At 40.2% G+C, this 22124-nt stretch overlaps 1 protein-coding gene across 1 annotated transcript in view; it reads left to right on the forward strand.

Moving 5' to 3' along the window:
• Window positions 1-836: 836 nt before the first annotated feature.
• galnt14 (UDP-N-acetyl-alpha-D-galactosamine:polypeptide N-acetylgalactosaminyltransferase 14 (GalNAc-T14)) overlaps window positions 837-22124 on the forward strand; it is a 95671-nt gene continuing 74383 nt past the window's right edge. Inside the window, exons 1-2 of the mRNA XM_058614208.1 lie at window positions 837-1234; window positions 15332-15501. Of these exons, the coding sequence (XP_058470191.1) occupies window positions 1064-1234; window positions 15332-15501 (341 nt within the window). The 5' untranslated portion in view covers window positions 837-1063. The remainder of the gene's footprint in view (window positions 1235-15331; window positions 15502-22124) is intronic.

The raw sequence follows: 22124 nt of genomic DNA on the forward strand, positions 1-22124 counted from the left end.
TGTTTCCATCATTTTTCCTTTTTCTCATAATTAACGAGGAAAATATGGAAGTAATGTTTTTCAACATTAATCTGACAGATTTTAAAATGTAAAATACCTTTTTAAATTTTGTTATTATTTTGTTTTAATCTGTGACCCAGGGACATTTTCTAATCTAATCTAATCTAAAACTAAAACAAAATGTATCTAAAATAATCTAAAATAGGATACAATTATCTAATGTAATCTAATCTGAGATAATCTACAATAATCTAATTGTATCTAATGTAATCTAATCTGAGATAATCTACAATAATCTAATTGTATCTAATCTAATCCAGTCTAATCTAAAATAATCTACAATGATCTATTTTTATCTAAAATAATCAATTTCTATCTAAAATAATCTAATGTAATCTAATCTGAGATAATCTACAATTAGATTCAAGATTTCTTTATTATCTAAGTGTATCTACAATTGTCTAAGTGTATCTAAAATAATCTATTTGTATCTAAAATAATCTACAATAATCTAATGTAATTTAAAAAAATCTACAATAATCTAATCTAAAATATTCAATAATAATCTAATTGTATCCAAAATAATCTAATTTTAAATCATGTACTGTAATCTAATCTAATCTAATCTAATCTACAATAATCTAAAAGTGTGACATGTTAAAGAGCAGGACAGATGATTGACCCAATGATAGAGGAGTACAGTGTGTGTGTGTCAGCAGGTGGCGCTCTACTCTGTTAACATTGACACACTCAGGAGGGTCCTGAACTCACACACAGTCTCTCTCTCTCTCTCTCTCTCTCTCTCTCTCTGTGTGTGTGTGTGTGTGTGTGTGTGTGTGTGAGTTGAGACTCAGTGTTTCACCGTCAGCAGCTACACACACACACACACACACTGACAGTGTGACTCGGTTGAAGCAGCTTCTGTCTCCTCTTCAGTATCTCCTGTGTGTGTGTGTTTTTTTGTTGTTTGTTGTTGTTGTTGTTGTTTCGCGGGAAACATGATGAGCTCGTGCTGACAGAAGGACCGGGGCTGCGGGCGCCGCCGCCTCCTCTTCGCCGGAGAATGAAGCGCGTGTGTCGGAGGCTGGCGGTGGCCGTGGCGGTGCTGGTGTGGCTGGGAGCGCTCGTTTACCTGCTGGTGCTCAGCCGGAGGAGGCTGCCGGAGCTCGGCACCGGACCCGGAGCGGGACCGGGACCCGGACCGGGAGAGACCGCGTACAGCAGCAGCAGCCAGGTGAAGTACAACACCTTTACTCCGTGTGTGTGTGTGCGTGTGTGACGACATTCAAACTCACGTTTACGCCGTAAACTGTGATAATTATCATTTAAAACAAACACTCATGCCCCGTTTGTGTAGTTTTGTTACGTGTTGTTGTTGTAGTTAAGTTTTAATGCTCATTCTGGTGATAAATCCAGTAAAAAATCACTATAATATATGTCACATAAATGACATATATTATGACTTTAAATTGACATTAATGTCACTGTTTTATTGTTTTAAAGGCTCTTTATTTGTTGTTATTGTGCTCTTTTGCTGTTGTGTAGCTCACTCGGGTGATACATTCAGCAAAACTGCATCAATAGAGGCTTTAATGTCACATTAATGGCTCTTTTTTGTTGTTTTATTGTTATTTTTCTTGTTGTTTTACAATATTTTCACGGCACTCTTGAAGTTTGTCTGTTTTTATCTGTGTAGTTTGGTTTTAAAGCTCACGCTGGTGATAAATCCAGTACAATTGCATGAATGATGACCTTAAATTGATTATTGTCTAATTTTCATACTTTTATGGCTATTGAATTGTTGACATTTTGTTGTTCTTCACCTCCTCGTCATTAAACATCGTAGTTTGGTCCTTTTGTATCCGTGTAGTTTTGCTCAGTGTGGTTAGAAATCGGATAATATCCCCGCGCATCAATAGAGGCTTTGAAGTCACATTAATGGTTCATTTTGTCGTCGTTTCTCAGTATTTACACTCACGTCTCTGTGTGTCTGTGTAGTTTGGACTCAAATCTCACTGTGGTGCCGTAAAACACATCATTTTCTCTTATTTTGTTCATGTGTTTTGTTGCTGTTTTCTTGTCGTCCACATTAACTCTTACACTTTTATGCGTCGTTTTCAGTTCAGGTCGTAAAACAGAAAATATGCTCATAAACTGAGACTCTCAACTATCAAATATTAATGCCTCCTTTGTGTTCTTTTATGAGGATTGTACTTAATTTCAGCTGCAAATGAACAAAAGGCTCAAAACAATTGAGCTGTTTCCTGTTTTAGGAAACGTTTTCAGGGTTTTTAAGGTAAATTTAGTTTAAAGAAGAAAGTTTGTGAAATACATTTTTTTTGAATAGATGCTTCAATGTAAGAAAAACGTTTATGATGTTTTAGAATGATTTAAGATGTTTTCATGATTTTTAAGGTGTTTTGCTTCAGTGTAAATTTAGTTTAAACACATTTATTGAAATAAAATGCTCAAATTAAAAATAAAAAACATTGAAAAAGTTTTTACAGTGTTGTTTTGCCCCATGTTATAATTAAATGTCCCGCCAAATCCGTAATCTGCATCAAATCTGAATAAAGTGTGTATGACAGGGTGTCTGACCCTGCACACACGTACCACATTTTGTTCAAATCCGATGTGTGTTGACGGAGATATTTAACTTTATTTTTACAGTTTTGCCCATTGTAAGAGAATGGGATTTTTTGGAAAATTTGACAACCGTTTGTGACGTCATCGGTTGGCGGGTTCTTACCAAAATTGAATGGGAACATACTCCGGCAACCGTCTACCCGTCACCAAAAATTCACATTGATCTGACAAAAAAAAAATGTGTTAAATGAAAACCTAAAAACTGTCTTCCATATTATTTTTATATAAAAGCAAAGAAAATTCTTGTTTTACGTAAAAAAAGATAACATTTTACCTCCTGTGTGTGCGTCACACGATCGTCTCTGTAGATTATGGTGTAATTTGTAATCTCCCAGGACGAAAAGCAGCAGCGCTGCAGTCGTACGTCGTTCCTCTGTCGGAGCCGTAATCGTTCTATAAATTAATTATCAGATTTGCTGCGGCTCCTTTTTGAAGATAATTAGGTTTGTTATGGACATGGTTTGATTCCTGACTCTGTGTGTGTGTGTGTGTGCGCGCGCGTGTGTTATATGCAAAACACCCACAGCGTGTTAGCGGTAGCCGCTGAGCTAAATCACACAAATGATCCCGACTTTCTTACCTTTACTTTATTGAACTTGAAACACAAAAAGTGAAAAAGGTATAAGAATATTTAGTAATATTTGATGAACACATCTACTGTGTATATATATTTAAAATATATTTAATAAATCACCGTGACTATGACATGTGACATAACGACGATGTCCTCTGTTCAAGATAAATGCAACACTTTATTATATACTTGACCAACAGGGTTCAAATGGTCTGTGATATCGTGAGAATATGCTTTGCCACTTTATTTTTACATCACAGGTCACACAGGAGTTGTCAGTGCTCCGCTGCCTCCGTCAGTGAACTCACACAAGTTGTTCAGCATATTTGGCCTTTGAATTCCTTCTTTTGGACTTATTTTAGTGACACAAAGTGACCACACGAGGCAGCAGTAGACCGGCAGCTCCTGTGTCACCGCGAGCCAAAATCGCTGATTTTCTCTATGGAGTTTGGTGTGGGAGAGAGAACCGTTCACAAACTTCACTTTTCCTCTCATAAAAGCTGTTAAATGATGAGATAAAGTGACAAACACGTTCTTAAGACATTATAAGTGTATGAGCCTTTTATTAAGCGGCTATTTTATCTTTTTTTTATTATTATTATGACACGAATCCTCCCCTTTTTTAACACTTTGATATGAGTTCACTTCAACTGTCACCGGGTTGTGTGTAATTTAATGTTGTTTACTCTCCCGCACTCCTTATTATTGTCCTAATTACAGAATAATCACGTTATTATGAATGTCTCCCGCGGTCGCGTTGGGGCGAGAGACGATGTAAGGCAGGTCGCAGCTCGTACAAAATCCTCCTGTGGAAGTGGAAAGAAAATGTTTTAAATCAGCAGGTAGTTCCTGAGAACTCCTCTGAATATAGACATATATATAGACGTGTGTGTGTGTGTGTGTGCGCGCGTGTGTGTGTGTGTCGCAGGAGTTGTTGTGAACTTGTGACAGTGAAAGACTAAAATCCTCATCTTCCCGTTCCTCGCAGGATTAACTCGCTCTGCTGTCGAGCTCCAGCGCAAGCACACAAGCGCTTATGTGCAGGATCACACCCTCATCTGCATGTGCACACACGTGTGTGTGTGTGTGTGTGTGAGAGTGTGAAGCAGCAGTTTGGCAGCTCGTGTCCTCAGGCTGGCACAGAGTCTTTCTGGGTTTTTTCCTCTCTCTTCAAACGTCCAAACACTGAAGAGGACACGATCCGTCGGTTCAGTGAGGACACACGCACACACACACACACACACACACAGTCAATGACACCTCACCCTAACCTTTAACCTTTAACCTAATTCTAAGTCTAAAACCAGGTCTTAAACCCAGATAAAGACACACACATGAAACCCATGGAAAGTGGGGACATTTTATATTTTAACAACTTTAAAGGGCTTTTAACCCTTTTTTTTAAAGGGTTAAGAGTTAAGTTTAGGGGATAATTTAGTTTAAAACTGAGGATAATTTTCTTTGAAAAACTTAGATATTAAGGAATTAAGACACAAAATACAATTTAAAATTATGAAAAATGAAGGACAGGCCTATCCTACACACAAACAAATAAATAATTAAAATAATATAAAAGGTATGTAAAAAAAGATCTTTGTGAGGACCATAAAAAATTTTTTTGGGGGGTTTAAAGGGCTTTTGTAAGGGATAAGACTTACAGTAGATTTATTATTAATATTAAGTGAATAGAGATCATTTCTGCTTTATGACTGCTTTCTTTAAAGGAATTTGGTTAAAAAAACAACTTGAAATGAAGGAATTAAATAAGACAATTTAAAAAAAGATGAGGTAAAACTCTGCTTAACGGTCAAGGAGTGTCCACACTGAGACAGCTGTGACAGAAAGTGTGTGTGAGTTCTTGTATGTGTATCTTTACGAGGACCAAAATAAACTTACTGGTTTTGTCCTCACAGGACCTGGTTTTAGGCTTAGAATTAAGGGTAAAGATAAGGGGTTTGTTTAGTCTTTTCTAATGCAGAGTCCTGACAAGAATAGCTGCACAAACCTGAGTGTGTGTGTGTGTGTGTGTGTGAGAGATAAGTGAAGTTTTCTTCTTCTTCAGCAGCAGCAGCAGCAGCAGTAACAGCAGCAGTAACAGCAGCAGCAGCGGTAACAGCAGCAGCAGTAACAGCAGCAGCAGCAGTAACAGCAGCAGTAACAACAGCAGTAGTAACAGCAGCAGCAGCAGCAGTAACAGCAGCAGTAACAGCAGCAGCAGTATTTAACTCTCATCACTGTCAGGGAGATTGAAGTGCTAATGGAGACGACTCATGTTTTGTTATTAAACCCAAGCGACGGCTCAACACGAGGTCCCGCGCGGCGGTGGACACTGAAAGACACTTAGAGACACTTAAAGACACTTAGAGACGCCTTAGCTGTGATTTATTTGCCGCACAGACGCACATTTGTCCACTTGACGAGACAGATCTGGGTCACAATTCACAGGATTGTCTGACTCCGAGCCCTGGACGTGACAGTTTTAGGACACAAATTAAAAAGCGCCGCGCTGAGAACCAGGCAGACATGAAACTGTAACACTTTTACATCAGCGTCGCCGCTCTGCATTATTGATTTATTATACAGTGAGAGTCCATTTTGCTCAGATATGAGGAGGAGGACAAATATTCTGAACCTGATCTTAATCGTCTCGTGTTTGAGGAAGAAAAAGAAGCTGCCAGTGGATTAAAGGCGACATAGACCGGAAGCTCCAATTAACGCTGCGTTTGTGTGTGTATCTGCGTCATTACCTTGTTTATGAAACCCTAAAGTTTCAGAACAAACAGTTCAGCCACTGCTGAGAAAATAGTGTTGTATTGTTTTCCTGGGCTCTGCGAAGCAGATCGGCACTTCCCTATGCTGATGATGTCATCAGAAATCCTCACCACTCCTCTCACCACCGTAGCGCCTCCTGGTGCGGGCACTAGTCCGGGCACATCCGGTTGCGTACATTCAACCGCAGAAGAAGAAGAACTACTCTTGTTGTAGCTGCTGAGATGCAGAGCATCCACCGTGCCAGAGGGGGAGCTGTGTATCTAAAAGCTGGCCTATCTATTACATCACTTCCAGGTACCTGGCCAATCACAGGACAGTAGGAAAGCTCTCGTTGGCTGGCCAATCACAACACAGTCCACGTTCTGGGGGTGTGGTTTTGGTCTGAAACAGCGCGGCTGACGAGAGCGTCAGTGAGGAGATATTTTGATCGGCTCGTTTGCAGCGATTAGGAGGTTTTTAACCATGAAAACAAGTTAATATATGTAAGTAGACCTCCATAACTAACATATATGTGTGATACAAGCATTCTATGTCGCCTTTAAAGCTTATCAATAGCATCTGGATATTTAACCTCATAAAGAAATTAACATCACAGCACACAGGAGTTGTGGATCCACTGCTGCCTCCATCACTGAGTTCAAGTGTCTTTTCTTAATTCTTTAATTCTGTGTTTGAAATCCTTTGTTCAGATTGACCTCAGTGACACAAAGTGACCACACGAGGCAGCAGTAGACCAGCAGCTGCTGTGTCCCTGCGGGCTTAAATCACTCATTTTCTCGATGGGCTTTGGTGTGGGAGAGTGAGTGGTTTATGAACTAATAAAATAAAGTTCAGGTGAGAGGAAGTCTCTCGAAAATAAGTCAATGCAGATTGTGTGTGTGTGTGTGTGTGTGTGTGTGTGCACGTGTCTCTGCGCTGGTGCGAAAATTGTAATTCTCACCTTGATGTGCGTTGGATTGAGCCATCAATCTAGTTTATAGCGAGCGGAGGCTAAGATGAGGATAAAGAGAGTGGGGGGAGATAACAGGGAGAGGGTGAGAGAGAGAGTCTGAAAGTAAGTGAGAGTGAAAACACAGACAGTGACAGGGAAACAATATGAGACTGAGAGAAGAGGAGGAGGAGAGACGACGTGATGAGAACGAGAGAGACGGATACAATACAAGAGAAAGGAGAGAATATAGGAGGGAGGGAGGGAGGGAGGGATGGAAGGAGTTGAGCAGGAGAACAGGGAGACGACAGGGAGCAAATGAACTGGTTTAAAGGAGACAGAGTACAAGCTGTTTTCACTGTCGCCAGTCATTTGTGCTCAATGTGTCGTTTCTTTGCTCGGTGCCAGTTACAGCCAGTTACTGTGTGTGTGTGTGTGTGTGTGTGTGTGTGTGTAACATTAAAGAAGAAGAAGTCGTCTCTCAGCGAGAGGACAAAAGTTCAACGATTCTGCAAATGAAGCGACTTTTTTTAGCCACTTAACAAAAGAGGAGAATCTACACTCCCCCCGAGTCTATGATGTTATAAAAATACACGTTCACGTCTTTGTCTCACTGTTAAACAGGAAGTTTGTAAACCACTCACTCTCCCACACTAAAGTCCATAGAGAAAATCAGTGATTTTAGTTCACGGGGACACAGGAGCTGCTGGTCTACTGCTGCCTCGTGTGGTCACTTTGTGTCACTGCAATTAATGTGAACAAAGGACTTAAAATACCAAATTCACAAAAATAAGACATTAGAAGTCAGTGATGGAGGCAGCAGTGGATCAACAACTCCTGTGTGCAGTGATGTTAAAATCACTGATTTTCTCTATGGGCTTTGGTGTGGGAGAGTGAGTGGTTTACAAACAGTGAGTGCTTTCCTGTTGGAAAACCGAATAAAATCTATGACAGCTTATGTCTATGATGTGTTAAGAACATGTTCACGTCTTTATCTCACTGTTAAACTGAAGTTTGTAAACCACTTAATTCAGATTAAAATCAGTGACACAAAGTGACCACACGAGGCAGCAGTAGACCAGCAGCTCCTGTGTCCCTGTGAGCTTAAATCACTGATTTTCTCTATGGGCTTTGGTGTGGGAGAGTGAGTGGTAAACATCTGTCTCACAGTGAGATAAAGAACGTGAACGACATTTAATCAGGTGAATCTTTTGTTTGCGGTTTTTTTTGTTTTTCAGGCATGAGTTCACTGAGAGTGAGAAGAGCAAGCATCATTTAAATTTAGATTTATCACCTGATGCTGCCTGTGTGTGTGTGTGTGTGTGTAGACAGATCATTTTTTTAGTCAAAGATGCTTGATTATGCTGCATCCCCAACTAAAAAAAAAAAAAACACATTTATGCTGATTCTTGCTGTTTCTTTCTGGATGGTGTGAATCATTTATAAAGAGGAGGAGGAGGAGCACAAACACTCTTCCCTGTGCTTTCTTAATGCAGGACTGACGCCATGATTACAAAACGACCTGTCGCCGTGAACACATCACAGCTGCTCATTTAGCTGAAAACAGCAAAAACAACACAACTGAGCTTGTGTCATCGGATGTTGACCTCTGACCCCCGTGGCCTTTGCCTCGTTAAACACTCTTCAAAAGCCTTATGTTACCGTTTCTCACAGATTAAACAATAATCCCGTTTCTCCTCAAATATTGAACAGAGATTAAATATTTAAAAAAGTACAAAAGGAGCACAAGATAATCACAAAAGGAAGGAAAATAAATTCAATTCAATTTAAGTATCAGCTGTTTTCACAGTTTTATATAGAATCTGTACAATTCTAATTAAAGCGAGAGTAAGCGGGATGTTTTTGGTGTTATTCTTCAAGTTATATAACTTATAAAACTTTTAAAATCATATGTTGAGGCTTGAGGAAAAACTGAAGTCGGGATTGATCTGATATGACTGTTTTCTTCATTAATCATTTCTGAAATGTCAGTTTTTAATGAAACCAGAACATATTCACGTTGACGATAAGAAAAAACATTTCTTTATGAATCACGGCTGCAAGTGTACACATGCAGCAGTAATCAGACTATGAGTCACATTATCCAGGTACGTTAGTCCGACTAAGTGTACACATGCAGGAGTAATCAGACTATGAGTCACATTATCCAGGTACGTTAGTCCGACTAAGTGTACACATGCAGGAGAAATCAGACTATGAGTCACATTATCCAGGTACGTTAGTCCGACTAAGTGTACACATGCAGGATTAATCAGACTATGAATCACAATATCCAGGTACGTTAGTCCGACTAAGTGTACACATGCAGGATTAATCAGACTATGAATCACATTATCCAGGTACGTTAGTCCGACTAAGTGTACACATGCAGCAGTAATCAGACTATGAATCACATTATCCTGGTACGTTAGTCCGACTAAGTGTACACATGCAGCAGTAATCAGACTATAAATCACATTATCCAGGTACGTTAGTCCAACTAAGTGAACACATGCAGCAGTAATCAGACTATGAATCACATTATCCAGGTACGTTAGTCCAACTAAGTGTACACATGCAGCAGTAATCAGACTATGAATCACATTATCCAGGTACGTTAGTCCGACTAAGTGTACACATGCAGGAGTAATCAGACTATTAATCACATTATCCTGGTACGTTAGTCCGACTAAGACTAGCTCGGTTTTAGTGTTCACATGACATGAAGAAAACTGAATTAGTGTGTGTGTGTGTTCTTGTCTTTCTATGCTTTTGTGGACCGACCCTTGGAAAAACACCTTTCGTATGGGGACATTTTCCCTCATTTGGACATTTTGTCTAGTCCATGTAAGAAAAATGCAAAAACACAAATGGAAAAACCTGAAAACACTTGGGGAATCGACACACAAAGAAACCAATCCAACATTATTTAAAAAGCACTTTAAAAACAACAACAGCAGAAAGTGCTGTAAAATCAGAGAGAAATAAAACAACTATTTCTCTAATGTGTGTGTCTGATCAAACAGTGAAAATGCTCCAAACGTATTTTCCTCCTCTTTACGTATTTATTTCATTTCGCTTTCCTGAAAAATACCCCCCAAAAATGAAATGCAGAGAGTGTGTGTGAGAGAGAGAGAAAATGAGAGAAAACGAGCATCTTTTCCTGTTTTGTTGCTTCTCTTAAGTTTGTTTTTATTCATGCCTGCTGCAGACGCTGAGTTATTGCTCTGCTCACAGAGTGCTGCCTCTGCAGTGTGTGAGCACACACACACACACACACACACATTTATATTCCCCAGTGAAGGTGCTGCTGGGTTTTGTGGGAGAAGAAGGTGAAGAAGGAATTTTGAACAGCAGAGAGCGGATAAACAGTTTTCCTCCGGGATCTACAGCAGATATGGATTAGAGAGAGAGAGAGAGATGGGGGGGGAGAGAGAGAGAGAGAGAGAGAGAGAGAGAGGGGGGGCGGAGTGAGAGAGAGGGAGGGAGAGAGAGAGAGAGAGAGAGAGAGGGGGGAGGGAGGGAGAGAGAGAGAGAGAAGAGAGGGGGGGACAGAGAGAGAGAGAGAGAGAGAGAGAGAGAGCAGTGATATCTATGGCAACAACAGCACCTGAATACTTGATGTGGTTGTTATTTTGTTGAAGAGAAGCAGAAACATCCTGTGAGTGAGTGAGTGAGTGAGTGAGTGATTGGAGGCTCAAATACTGACTTGAGATATTGATCACACTTATTAACACATGAACATGATGTCAAACACACACACACAGGCAGGAGTTTGTCCTTGTTGAGCGGACAGACAGACAGACAGACAGACAGACAGAGATGAAAAGCTCGCTGAGCTTTGAATAAAAAATCATTTAAATTCAAGGAGAATCTCAGATGTAAACACAAACTCTCTCTCTTTACTCTTCTATTCTATGAATATGTGATGTTCTTCTTCTTCAGTCGCGTGCTCTTTCACTGCTCTGTTGTCTCCACGGGGGGGTCAGGGGTCAGATGGGTCATGTGACCTGTCTCTCAGCACGTTTACTATGTTGTGTTTAACGTATATTTTGTGTTTGTGTGTGGAATTTGAATTTCAACTTTTTCTGAGCTTAATCATCTGAACATACTGCGGAAGCTGACATTGATTTTTATTAGACACAGGAGCTGCTGGTCTACTGCTGCCTCGTGTGGTCACTTTGTGTCACTGAGGGAACTCTCAGTGAAGGATTTCAAAAGCTGAATTGAGAAAATAAGACATTGAACTTAGTGATGGAGGCAGCAGTGGATCAACAACTCCTGTGTGTGTGATGTTAAAATCACTGATTTTCTCTGTGGGCTTTGGTGTGGGAGAGTGAGTGGTTTGCAAACTTCAGTTTCCTGTTGGTAAAAGTTTTGTCTAACAGTGAGATAAAGACGTCATCGTTTTTCAGTGAGGGCGAGCATCTGTGTCTCAGGCTGGTTCTCAGTTAAACAAATACAGTACAATTAAAACACAACACGATGCCTTTGAGGGGAACAGAAGTGTCAGTGCAGGTTATACACACGCAGCACACACGCACGCACGCACGCACGCACGCACGCACGCACGCACACACACACACACACACACACACTCACCTAACATCTGTCAGACTCGTGTCCCTGTCCGCCTTTGATTCATTGCTCTGCTGGTAAATTTCAGGTTCTGCAGTTTTGTGTGTATCCACATCTGTGTGTGTGTGTGTGTGTGTGTGTGTGAAGATGTGTAGATCAGGAAAAGGAAAAAAAAAACACACACAAATTGTGTGTCTTCTGTGACACGGTTTGTAACGTGTTCACCTGATGAGACGACAATAAGGAGACACCGTGTCAGCTTTTAATTTCCTGTGACTGTGACTGAGCGCGTGCAGACGCTCACAGAGCAGCAGATCAGTGCCGGCTCCACGTCGGGATTATTTATCCTTTGTTTGGGTTTGAAATGCAACTCGACTGAAAAATGAATCCTCAAATTATCTTTTGAAAACAAAGAGTAAGGGATTAAAGGACACAGACAATGCTATAATCTGTTTTAAATTCTTCTTATTTTATAGTATATTTTGAAGCAACCGTGAACTTGAAAAGCCTTTCCACATGTTTCACAAGAAAATGGCTTCTCACTTGTGTGAATTCATTTTCTTAAACCTGAACTATTTTTATTCGTTGAAGAATGTAAACATGACATATTTAAAGCTTAAAGGTACATTTTAATTTCTTTTTCACAGATTTTTTGATGGTTTTAACTGTCATTTGTATATAAATATAAAATGTTTTCACATTTTGATAATTGGTTATCACCACGATACAATATTAACACAATATTTAAATCTCGATATTTGATATTATCACGATATTTAAATCACAATATGATATTATCACATGTTTAAATCACGATATGATATTATCACAATATTTAAATCAAGATATTTAAAACACAATACGATATTATCACAATTTTTAAATCAAGATATTTAAAACACAATACGATATTATCACAATTTTTAAATCACAATACGATATTATCACGATTTTTAAATCACGATATGATATTATCACAATATTTAAATCATGATACGATATTATCACAATATTTAAATCAAGATATTTAAAACAATACAATATTATCACAATTTTTAAATCACAATACCATATTATCACGATTTTTAAATCACTATATGATATCACAATATTTAAAACACAATACGATATAACGATTTTTAAATCACAATATGATATCATTACAATATTTAAAACACGATACGATATTATCACGATATTTAAATCAAGATATTTAAAACACAATACGATATTATCACTATTTTTAAATCACAATACGATATTAACACAATATTTAAATCAAGATATTTAAAACACAATACGATATTATTACAATTTTTAAAATCACAATACGATATTAACACAATATTTAAAACACGATACGATATTTTCACGATATTTATGTCACTGTGCGATGTATATTAGGGTCACAGACGGAAATGTATGAACTGGAACAGAAAACAAGCAGAGAGAGAGAGAGAGAGAGAGAGAGAGAGGGAGAGAGAGAAGAGGGAGAGATCCATACACACACTAATTGATGATTGAACACAGTGTATGTGTGTGTGTGTGTATTGATGTAGCCGCTCTCTCCAGACCTGAGCTCAATAATCTCCAACTTCAAACAAACATCAGCTGAAGAAGAAGAAGAAGAAGAAGAGCAGGTTAAACATAAATGAAGGTGAAGGACGAGACTTCAGGAACAGTAACGTTAAATGAGAAGAAGGATGGAAAAAAAGGAGGATTAGAAGGTGAGGAGACGAGGAGAGATGAAGGATGAAGGATTCTGATGTGACCACAGATTAGGTTTTTAATCTCACACAAGCTCACACGTCCTCCAAGATGAAAAGAAGAAAATAAAAGGACAAATGTGTTCAGTCCTTTATTAAAGCTGGACAAGTGTTTGCTCTGATCAACAGGGGGCAGTAGAGAGAGAATAATCTGACTTTAACACATTCATTTCACTTCATAATAGTTTTTTATTGTGAAATCTACATCATTTCATATCAAAACAAATGCTTTTACTTTGAAATTCAACATAAAACAAGTTTTTTCTTTACTTCCTTTTTTGCCTGTCCTTACCTTCTATTCTTCCTTTGTTAGCTATCTATCCTTCCTTCCTTCCTTCCTTCCTTCCTTCCTTCCTTCCTTCCTTCCGTGTCTCTCCTTACCTTCCTCTTCTTTTTTCCTCCTCTTTCTCTTTTCACTCCCTCCCCCCATTTTTCCCTTCTCTCTTTATGCCACACACACACACACACACACACACGCACACACACACACACACACACACTTCCTCTAATGGCCCCATTTAGACAATGTGTCGCATCAGCAGCTCGTATGGTTGAATAATGAGGAGAAGAAGATGAGCAGTGTGTGTATGTGTGTGTGTGCGTGAGCGTGTGTGTGTGCGTGTGTGTGTGCGTGTGCGTGTGCGTGTGCATGCGTGTGTGTGCGTGTGTGTGCGTGTGTGTGCGTGTGAGGTCATTTTAGAGAAATATTACATCTGGAGTTTTTACCGAGGCTCCTGTTTATGTTTATGACGAGAGAAAAATCACTGACACACACGCACACGCACACACACACACACACACACGCACACACACACACAGAGGTTTAAAAATGACAAACGCTCTTTTAAGTCGACACAGACACAAAGTGCAGCTGCAGTTCCTCTCCTGGTGCTCTCCCCTTGTTTCCTCCCTGTATTTCCTCTCCTCGTTTCCTCCTTGTATTTCCTCCCCTTCTTTCCTGTCCTGGTTTCCTCCCCTGGTTTCCTCTGCTGGTTTCCTCTCCTTGTATCTTCTCCCTCGTTTCCTCCCCGTATTTCCTCTCCTCGTTTTCTACTTTTGTTTCCTCTCCTCGTTTCCTTTCCTCGTTTCCTGAAACGATTTATTTGCCACATTAATCACGTTTGTATTTTTCCTGTTACTTTATCGTTTTTATTATCGTTTCAGAGGAAACAACAGAATCGTTATTATATTAAAGGGTCAGACCGCTGTTTTTAATGTTTTCTGTTTTTTTTGATTGATTTCACTTTGATACAAAAAACCAAACAAACCTGCGACGACTTTAAAGACGTCTGAGCTCAGAAATTCATCACAGTGAGACGCTGGCTTACTTTATTGTCGTGTGGTTCTGCAGCAGACGACGCTCCCTTTGAAAAGTGTCTCTGTTCATGTCTTCATCATCTTTATAGTCTTTATTTAAAACAGTGTTTCTGACATTTTCTCTGCATCAGTGTTTAATAAATGTCAGACACGTGTCCTCAGCTGTGATCGTCCACATGTCTGTGTGTGTGCGTGAAACGCATCAGCAGAGCTTTACTTAAAGGTCACTTTACTTAAAGGTCACTTTACTTAAAGGTCACTTTACTTAAAGAAGATTTAAGTGCTTTTTAACTTCCTGTTGTTTTGCTCGTTAACAAAGACAAACGTTAAACTCTTTGTTCTTCATCTTCTTCTTTGTTTTTCTTTCCGTTTGCGACTAAAAGAGTTTATTTATTTACGTTAGTTTTCCGCTCTGCTCTTTACACTCACGTATCCTGACGACCTACTCGTCATTTTGTATGTTTGTTTTTTTTACAATAATTGAAACAGTTTCTGTGATTTTTCAGCTTCTCAAATGTGAATATTTTCTGGAAATCATTCATTCATTCATTCATCTTTTTGTGTTTGTGGAGAAAAAACAAAGCGTTTGAGAAACATCATGATTGACAGAGTTTTCTGGCATTTTTTGGACCAAACAAACATTCGTGTCTTTCAGAGACGGTCGTTGTGTTTGCAGATGACTTTCTACTGTTCACTAACAACATTAAACTGGTCGATGTATTAACAAATAAGTGATTGATTGATTGACAGCTCTCGGACGCAGAGTGGGAGGACATGTTGGACGGTTTCGACGAGCGCAGTTACCTGAGCGCTCGGCGCTGGAAGCCCGGCGACGACCCGTACACGCTGTACGCCTTCAACCAGAGGGAGAGTGAGCGTATCCCCAGCAACCGAGCGCTGAGAGACACCAGGCACTACAGGTACACACACTACTTCTTACCAGGTAGACAGACGTTCTCACTGACTTTATTCCAAGCTCTTTCTTTTTTAAAACTTCCCGTGTCGTAGACATTCAGAGATGATCTTACGGCTGATTTTTTGCTACAAAGATTTAGCAGTTTCGCAGGGGAGTGGCCCTTTTCTGTCACCCCGATCAGCTGACTGTTGTGGGTGGAGCCGCTTTATTGTAGCACCACCCTGACCGTACCATGTTTTTTACTCTACAAGGGAAAGGTGTCAAAGAATGGAGCGGTTGGGGCTGGTTTTTGTGGTCTGTACTGTACTGAACCGCCTACTGCAGCTTTAATATGAGATGCTATATAAACAAACAAAAACTTCACATTTACACACATTCTGCTTCTGTTGTTGTGACACAGGCACACACAGACACACACAGACACACACAGGTACACACACAGGTACACACACACACACACACACACTCACACAAAGCCCGGGATTAATCCCCTCATTTAGATTATGGAACTGAGCAAATTTTCATAAAGGAAGCGACTAAAATTACAATCCCTGTTTCTGCCAAGAAATTAAATTAAACACCAAAATAGAAATCCTCTTAGCGGGAGACGCTCGGCGGGAAGATAAGGAGCGCGACGCTCTGACGACCGCTGACATCATTTTACGATAAAAACACTCTCCACGTGAAGAGTGTGAAGCATGCACACACATGCACACACATGCACACACACACACACACACTCTGATCTTTTCGTTTTACATTTTTAAAGTTATTTTTGATCATTTCTGATGTTCTTGTGTTCATAAATGTTAAAAACAGTAAAAGTCATGTTTTCACATCACTGACTGTCGTGATAAATAATTTCACATGTTCACACGTGTTTGTATTTGATCCCATTGATCTGGTTTTTATGGCGTCATGAACCTTTAAAGTGTTTTTTTTTATTGGCCTGCTCCTCAGATTTAATTGCGTCTCGTTTTCACAGAGTTGAATATTCATGCCTCAGGGTTCTGCTTTTGTTTTTTTAAAACAGAAATCAGACAGAAATCCTGTCGCTGTGTTTGTGCATGAGTTTCACACACTTTTCCTTTAAATTCATCCTGTCATATGTGACAGAAAAACAGAAGGTTTTTAACGACTAAACCAAACGTCTGGTTGTTTTCTCTCTTTTATGAAAAGGAACAAGTTTAAATCGTATTTAAATTACTTCAATGCAGAAACCGATTGAAAGATGCACTGGAATTCGGAAGTTGGCAGGTGCGGTGTCACATGATGACCACTAGAGGGCCTACGTAGGTGGTCACATGGTTAGGGTTAGGGTTACCTCTTACACACCTCTTACTAGTTCAAAGTCTTCTTTTTCTTACTCTCTTACGCTTCTTACTTGTAGTTCACTTATAAGTCTTTTTAATGTTAAAGTTGAAAAAAAATGACGGTTATTTACCTGAAATTATCGATATAATCTCTGAGCAACAAACCCATGGTTCTCAAACTGTAGTGCGTGTGCCACCAGTGGTACGCCATCGTCTTGTGGTGGTTTCACAACAACCACACAGAGCCACACACAACGTGGCGAGTTTCACCTTTAACTTCCGGAAGCGGCGCCCCGTGTGAAGCTTGTCGTGAGATAGTGTCATTGGAAGCGGCTCTCGTCCATACGTGTGGATAGATACGTTGTCTCCACATGAACGTGTGGATAGTTACGTTGTCTCCACATGAACGTGTGGATAGTTACGTTGTCTCCACATGAACGTGTGGATAGTTAAGTCGTCTCCACATGAACGTGTGGATAGTTAGGTTGTCTCCACATGAACCTGTGGATAGTTAGGTTGTCTTCACATGAACCTTTGGATAGTTACGTTGTCTCCACATGAACGCGTGGATAGTTACGTTGACTCCACATGAACGTGTGGATAGTTACGTTGACTCCACATGAATGTGTGGATAGTTACATTGACTCCACATGAACGCGTGGATAGCCGCCACATGAAGCCCCGGCTGACGTGAATATCGCGTCTGTGCGTTGACTTTGTACGTAAAATTGTCGCGCGACAAATCTGTGTTGCGTGCGTTGTGAACACAGCCTAATATGAAGCTGCGTGTAGGTGTTAACTGGGAAACTGTTGGATTTGGCAGATTTAAGGGTCACCCTGACATAGTTGTGGATGATGATGATGATGGTGGAGGAGTGAGTGACACAGCCACCACCGCTTCACATAGGAAGCTTAAAATCTGTTAGCATGTGTAGCACTTGCTCATCATTCTCTGTGTGTGTGTGTTTTCACAGATGTTTTTTGAGGATGATGATGTCGTCTGTCCATCAGTGTGTGTTTGTGAACGACGTCCATATGTGTCATGCTAGCGCTGTCGATCAAAGGCGTCATCTGCTACGTTTCCGAGGGGAGTGATAAAGTATCTGTGGAGCCGACATAAGGCGGATGACGTGTACATGAAGTGCGTGTGTGTGTGTGTGTGTGTGTGTGTGTTTGACAGAGCAAGTGAGAAGTGTGTGTTTCATGTTAATCTGTTAGCAGTGAGGTAGGGGGCTGATAGCACTCATTTATCTTGGACAGGAAGTGTGTTTGTGTGTATGTGTGGTCTGCTGTCATGTGATCATCTGTTAACGTAGTTTCGGTGCAGCTGTAGATCTCTCGAGGGTTTGGCAGGAACAACGACAGCACAGAGAAGAAGCTGCAGAGAGAAACTCCACTGAAAAACCTCCAAGGTTTTATTTTCTTTCTCCCGACGTCTCCGACTTTGGGATTAATTGGAAATGGAAGGTGATGTGAAGCAATCTTCAAAGAATTAACTGCCTCCATCATGTGTGTCCTCTTCTGTTCCTCTGACTGTCCTCATGTCCTCCTTCACAACACCCATGAACCTTCTGTGTCCAATATCTTCTTTATCTCCAAACGGCTAATCCTGGTCCATCCTGGTCCATCCTGGTCACTCCTGGTCACTCCCAACGAACATCTCAGCATCTTCTGGAGGAAATTTGATTAGATGTAGAAATGGAGCTTCACTGTAAGAAGGCTCCTGGTCTGAGTGAAGCCTTCCTGTGTGGAGTTTGCATCTTCTTGCATCTTCTGAACTCAGGTTTGTGTGGGTAATGGGCAGATTAACGGCTGCAGATCCAGGTCTGTTAACCTGGACACTTGTCCAGGAGAGAGGAGAGAGTAGAGAGGAGAGAGGAGAGAGGAGAGAAAGGAAGGAGAGAGGAGAGAGGGGAAGGAGGGAGGAGAGAGGGGAAGGAGGGAGGAGAGAGGGGAAGGAGGGAGGAGATGCCACAAGCTGCTGAAAGGAAAGATAATTGCCACATGCAGAGCTGGTGAAACTGTGTGTTTGTGTGTGAACCACTCCACTCCAGCCATTATCTCAGTGAATAATGGCCCCTCCCCCCTCCTCCCCCCTCCTCCCCCCTCACTCCGTCTGCTCGCTGACAAACAGACAGAGAGTATAATCCTGAAAACAGCCGCTGCACCGCAGGGATTAGATCCAAACACCGAGACAATGGAGTCGTACGGGAGAACCGTGTCCTGCACTTCCTCGCCCGCTCGTCGTCATGGCAACCAGACGTGTAAACTTCTCCTGTAACGTAAGCTGGAAATGTGTCGAGACGGAAAAGTGACGACACACTGACGTCAACATCGACGTCCGTGAATCACATCAGGATGGATCTGGACACGATCGTGTTCTCAACTGTCTGGAAATGAATCCGTTTTAATGATTTCTTTGTTATTTGGAGCAAAGAAAACATCAAATATTCACATTTAAGAAGCTGAAAAATCCCAGAAACACGAGTTAAATCAGATTACTTGACATTTAAATCAGCATCACCTGTCTGCATCATCACCGTCACCGTGTTTCTCTCTTTTACGCGGATTTTTCACACCAGCAGCTTTAAATTCCTCTCTCCGCTGAAGCTTGTTTTGTTTTTGTCGCCAAAGTAAAATTAGAACGAGGTGAAAAAAAACAACCTCCTCGTGTTAAATTTTTGTTTTGCATTAATGAGCTGACGAGACAGCACGTGTTCTTTCTGCAGGATTTCATTTCTTGGCGTCTGCTAGAACTTTTCTCTCTGCAGAAACCTCTGATCTGCTCACACGATATCTTTAGAGACAGATTCACGTCTTTATCTCACTGTGAGACAGACTTTTCCAACAGGAAACTGAAGTTTGTAAAAGCACTCACTCTCCCACACCAAAGCCCACAGAGAAAATCAGTGATTTAAGCTGGCGGGGACACAGGAGCTGCTGGTCCTCTGCTGCCTCGTGTGGTCACTTTGTGTCACTCAAGTAAATCTAAATGAAGATTTCCAAAAGCCAAATTGACAAAATAAGATATTTAAAGTTAGTGATGGAGTCAGCAGTGGATCAACAACTCCTGTGTGCTGTGACGTTAAAATCACTGAGTTTCTCTATGGGCTTTGGTGTGGGAGAGTGAGTGCTTTTACAGACAGATGCAAAAAATACAACCGTGAGTAAACAACAGAACTGCTTTGATCCTCAGACGTAAAAACAAAGACGTGATTTATTTATTTGTATTTATTTCTGTAAAGACGTGTGGACACGTCAACAACACAAACAATCAGCCTTTGTGCTTTTATTCTGAAAACAACATGTTCCATGTGGAGCTCGTGAAACACTGTGACAGCGAAAGTGTGTGAAATTATTATCCTGTCACACACACACACACACACACACACACACACACACACACACACACATGCACAACGTGTTGTGGTGTCTCGGCTCCAAAATGGAGGCGTAACCATCGGCGACCAGAGGCCGAGTTCACCGCTCCACTGAGTCGCTAACATGACTCAGTCATGTTAACATGATCGTGTGTGTGTGCGTGTGTGTATTTATTACAGTTAGATCACTCATCATCACATCTTAGTGTAGTTCACACAATACACATCACCGAAAAGGAAAGCGGGAGAAGCAAAAGCGTATCTAGTCCCGCCCCCATTACCCACAGACTCTTCCTTGTGTGTGTGTGTGTGTGTGTGTGTGTGTGTCCTTTCACACTCAGTCAAACACTGACTCATGTTTTTTTTTCTTTCATGAATCACAAACACGCAGCTAAACATTCATCCGTTTATTAGCCTCGGTTCTTCCCACGCGTCCTCGTCCTCGTCTGTGTCACAGTTGCCAGAAAAAAGAAAGAACTCTGTGTTATTATTATAATTATTATTATTGTTATTATTACTATTATTTTCATAATAAACTGCGATGTTGATATTTAATAACAACGTCATCATCATAACAACAACACATTTCACAAAATAATTTACCAAAAAAAAAAGTGTAATCAAAAAATTTAATATCTCACCAAGAAACCTTCAAATTAACATTTTACCTCCCAAAAATGCAATATTTCACTAAAAAACTCCACAATTTCATAAGAATCATTGTTATTGTGTATTAATGTAAAATACTACAATACTAATAATGTTGTACTTCATGTTACAACATAGTAATAACGTCAGTAACTCTATGTTAATAAAGACAAGTAAAATCCAGGTAATAACTTGCTTTTCAGTGATATTGTTTTAAAAAAAAAAAGTCTTTTAATCTCGATGAAATCATTGATTTTAACCCTTAAATATGAAATCTTTCCTTAAACTTGAAGAACTGCTTCTTTAAATCCACTGGACCATTTTCAGTCTCGACACGTTCGGGAGAAGAAGACAAGAAATCCCCTCAGTGCATTGTGGGTAATCTCTGTGCTGCTTAGTACCGTGGTGATGCTCTACACGATCGCCGTGGCGACACTGACGCTAAGCCGCTTCACTGCAGCTAGCATGTCGGCTAACAGGCTCTGAATCCTGATCTCGTTCAGAGAATCTTTTTCTTCTTCTTCTTCTTCTTCTTCTTCTTCTTTAGTATTTTCAAAGTTAAACTAAACTAGAGTGTGAGAAAGTGAGAGGTGAAGAACTAAATCCACTTCAGTCCCTGAAGCTGAGCTGCAGATTAAAGAGTGAAGGTTTAAAACCTGGTTTTTATATTTTCAGAATAAATCTTTAATCTGCGTCAATTATCCTGCGTTTCAAACGCGTCCAGACTAAAACTAAAGTTTGAAATGATTTTGTCCTGAAATGACTTTCCTCTTTGTGGCTCTTCAAAATAAATCACTAGGACTGTATGTTTGTCTGTAATCTGGATTGATGATATTCTTGTTGTTTGTCCTGTGACTTGGTTTTTGAAGGAGTCGTTAGTGAACGTGTGAACGTGTGAATGTTGGTGTCACTCTCGTTCATCGATCGTATGCTTTGTCTCCACCACAGAAATCATTATTATTACATCATCATCTTCTCTCTCTGTGTGTGTGTGTGTGCTCTCTGCCATGTCAGGACCAGCAGTCGTCATGGAGACCAAAACCTGGTCCTAACGAGGCAGAACCTTATTTTCTGAGGAACTGGTTCCAATTTAGGACAAAGATTTGAATTAAGATGAATGCAGATCAGTTAAAACGACTAAAAAATCCTACTTATAAATCCAAAATATACTTAAAGTTCCGAAATCTACTTAAAATTCCCAAATCTACTTAAAATTCCAAAATCTACTTAAAGTTGTAATTCCGGAATATACTTAAATTTATAATTCCGAAATCTACTTAAAGTTC

Source organism: Solea solea, chromosome 17 (assembly GCF_958295425.1).
Source record: "Solea solea chromosome 17, fSolSol10.1, whole genome shotgun sequence".
NCBI lineage: Eukaryota > Metazoa > Chordata > Actinopteri > Pleuronectiformes > Soleidae > Solea > Solea solea.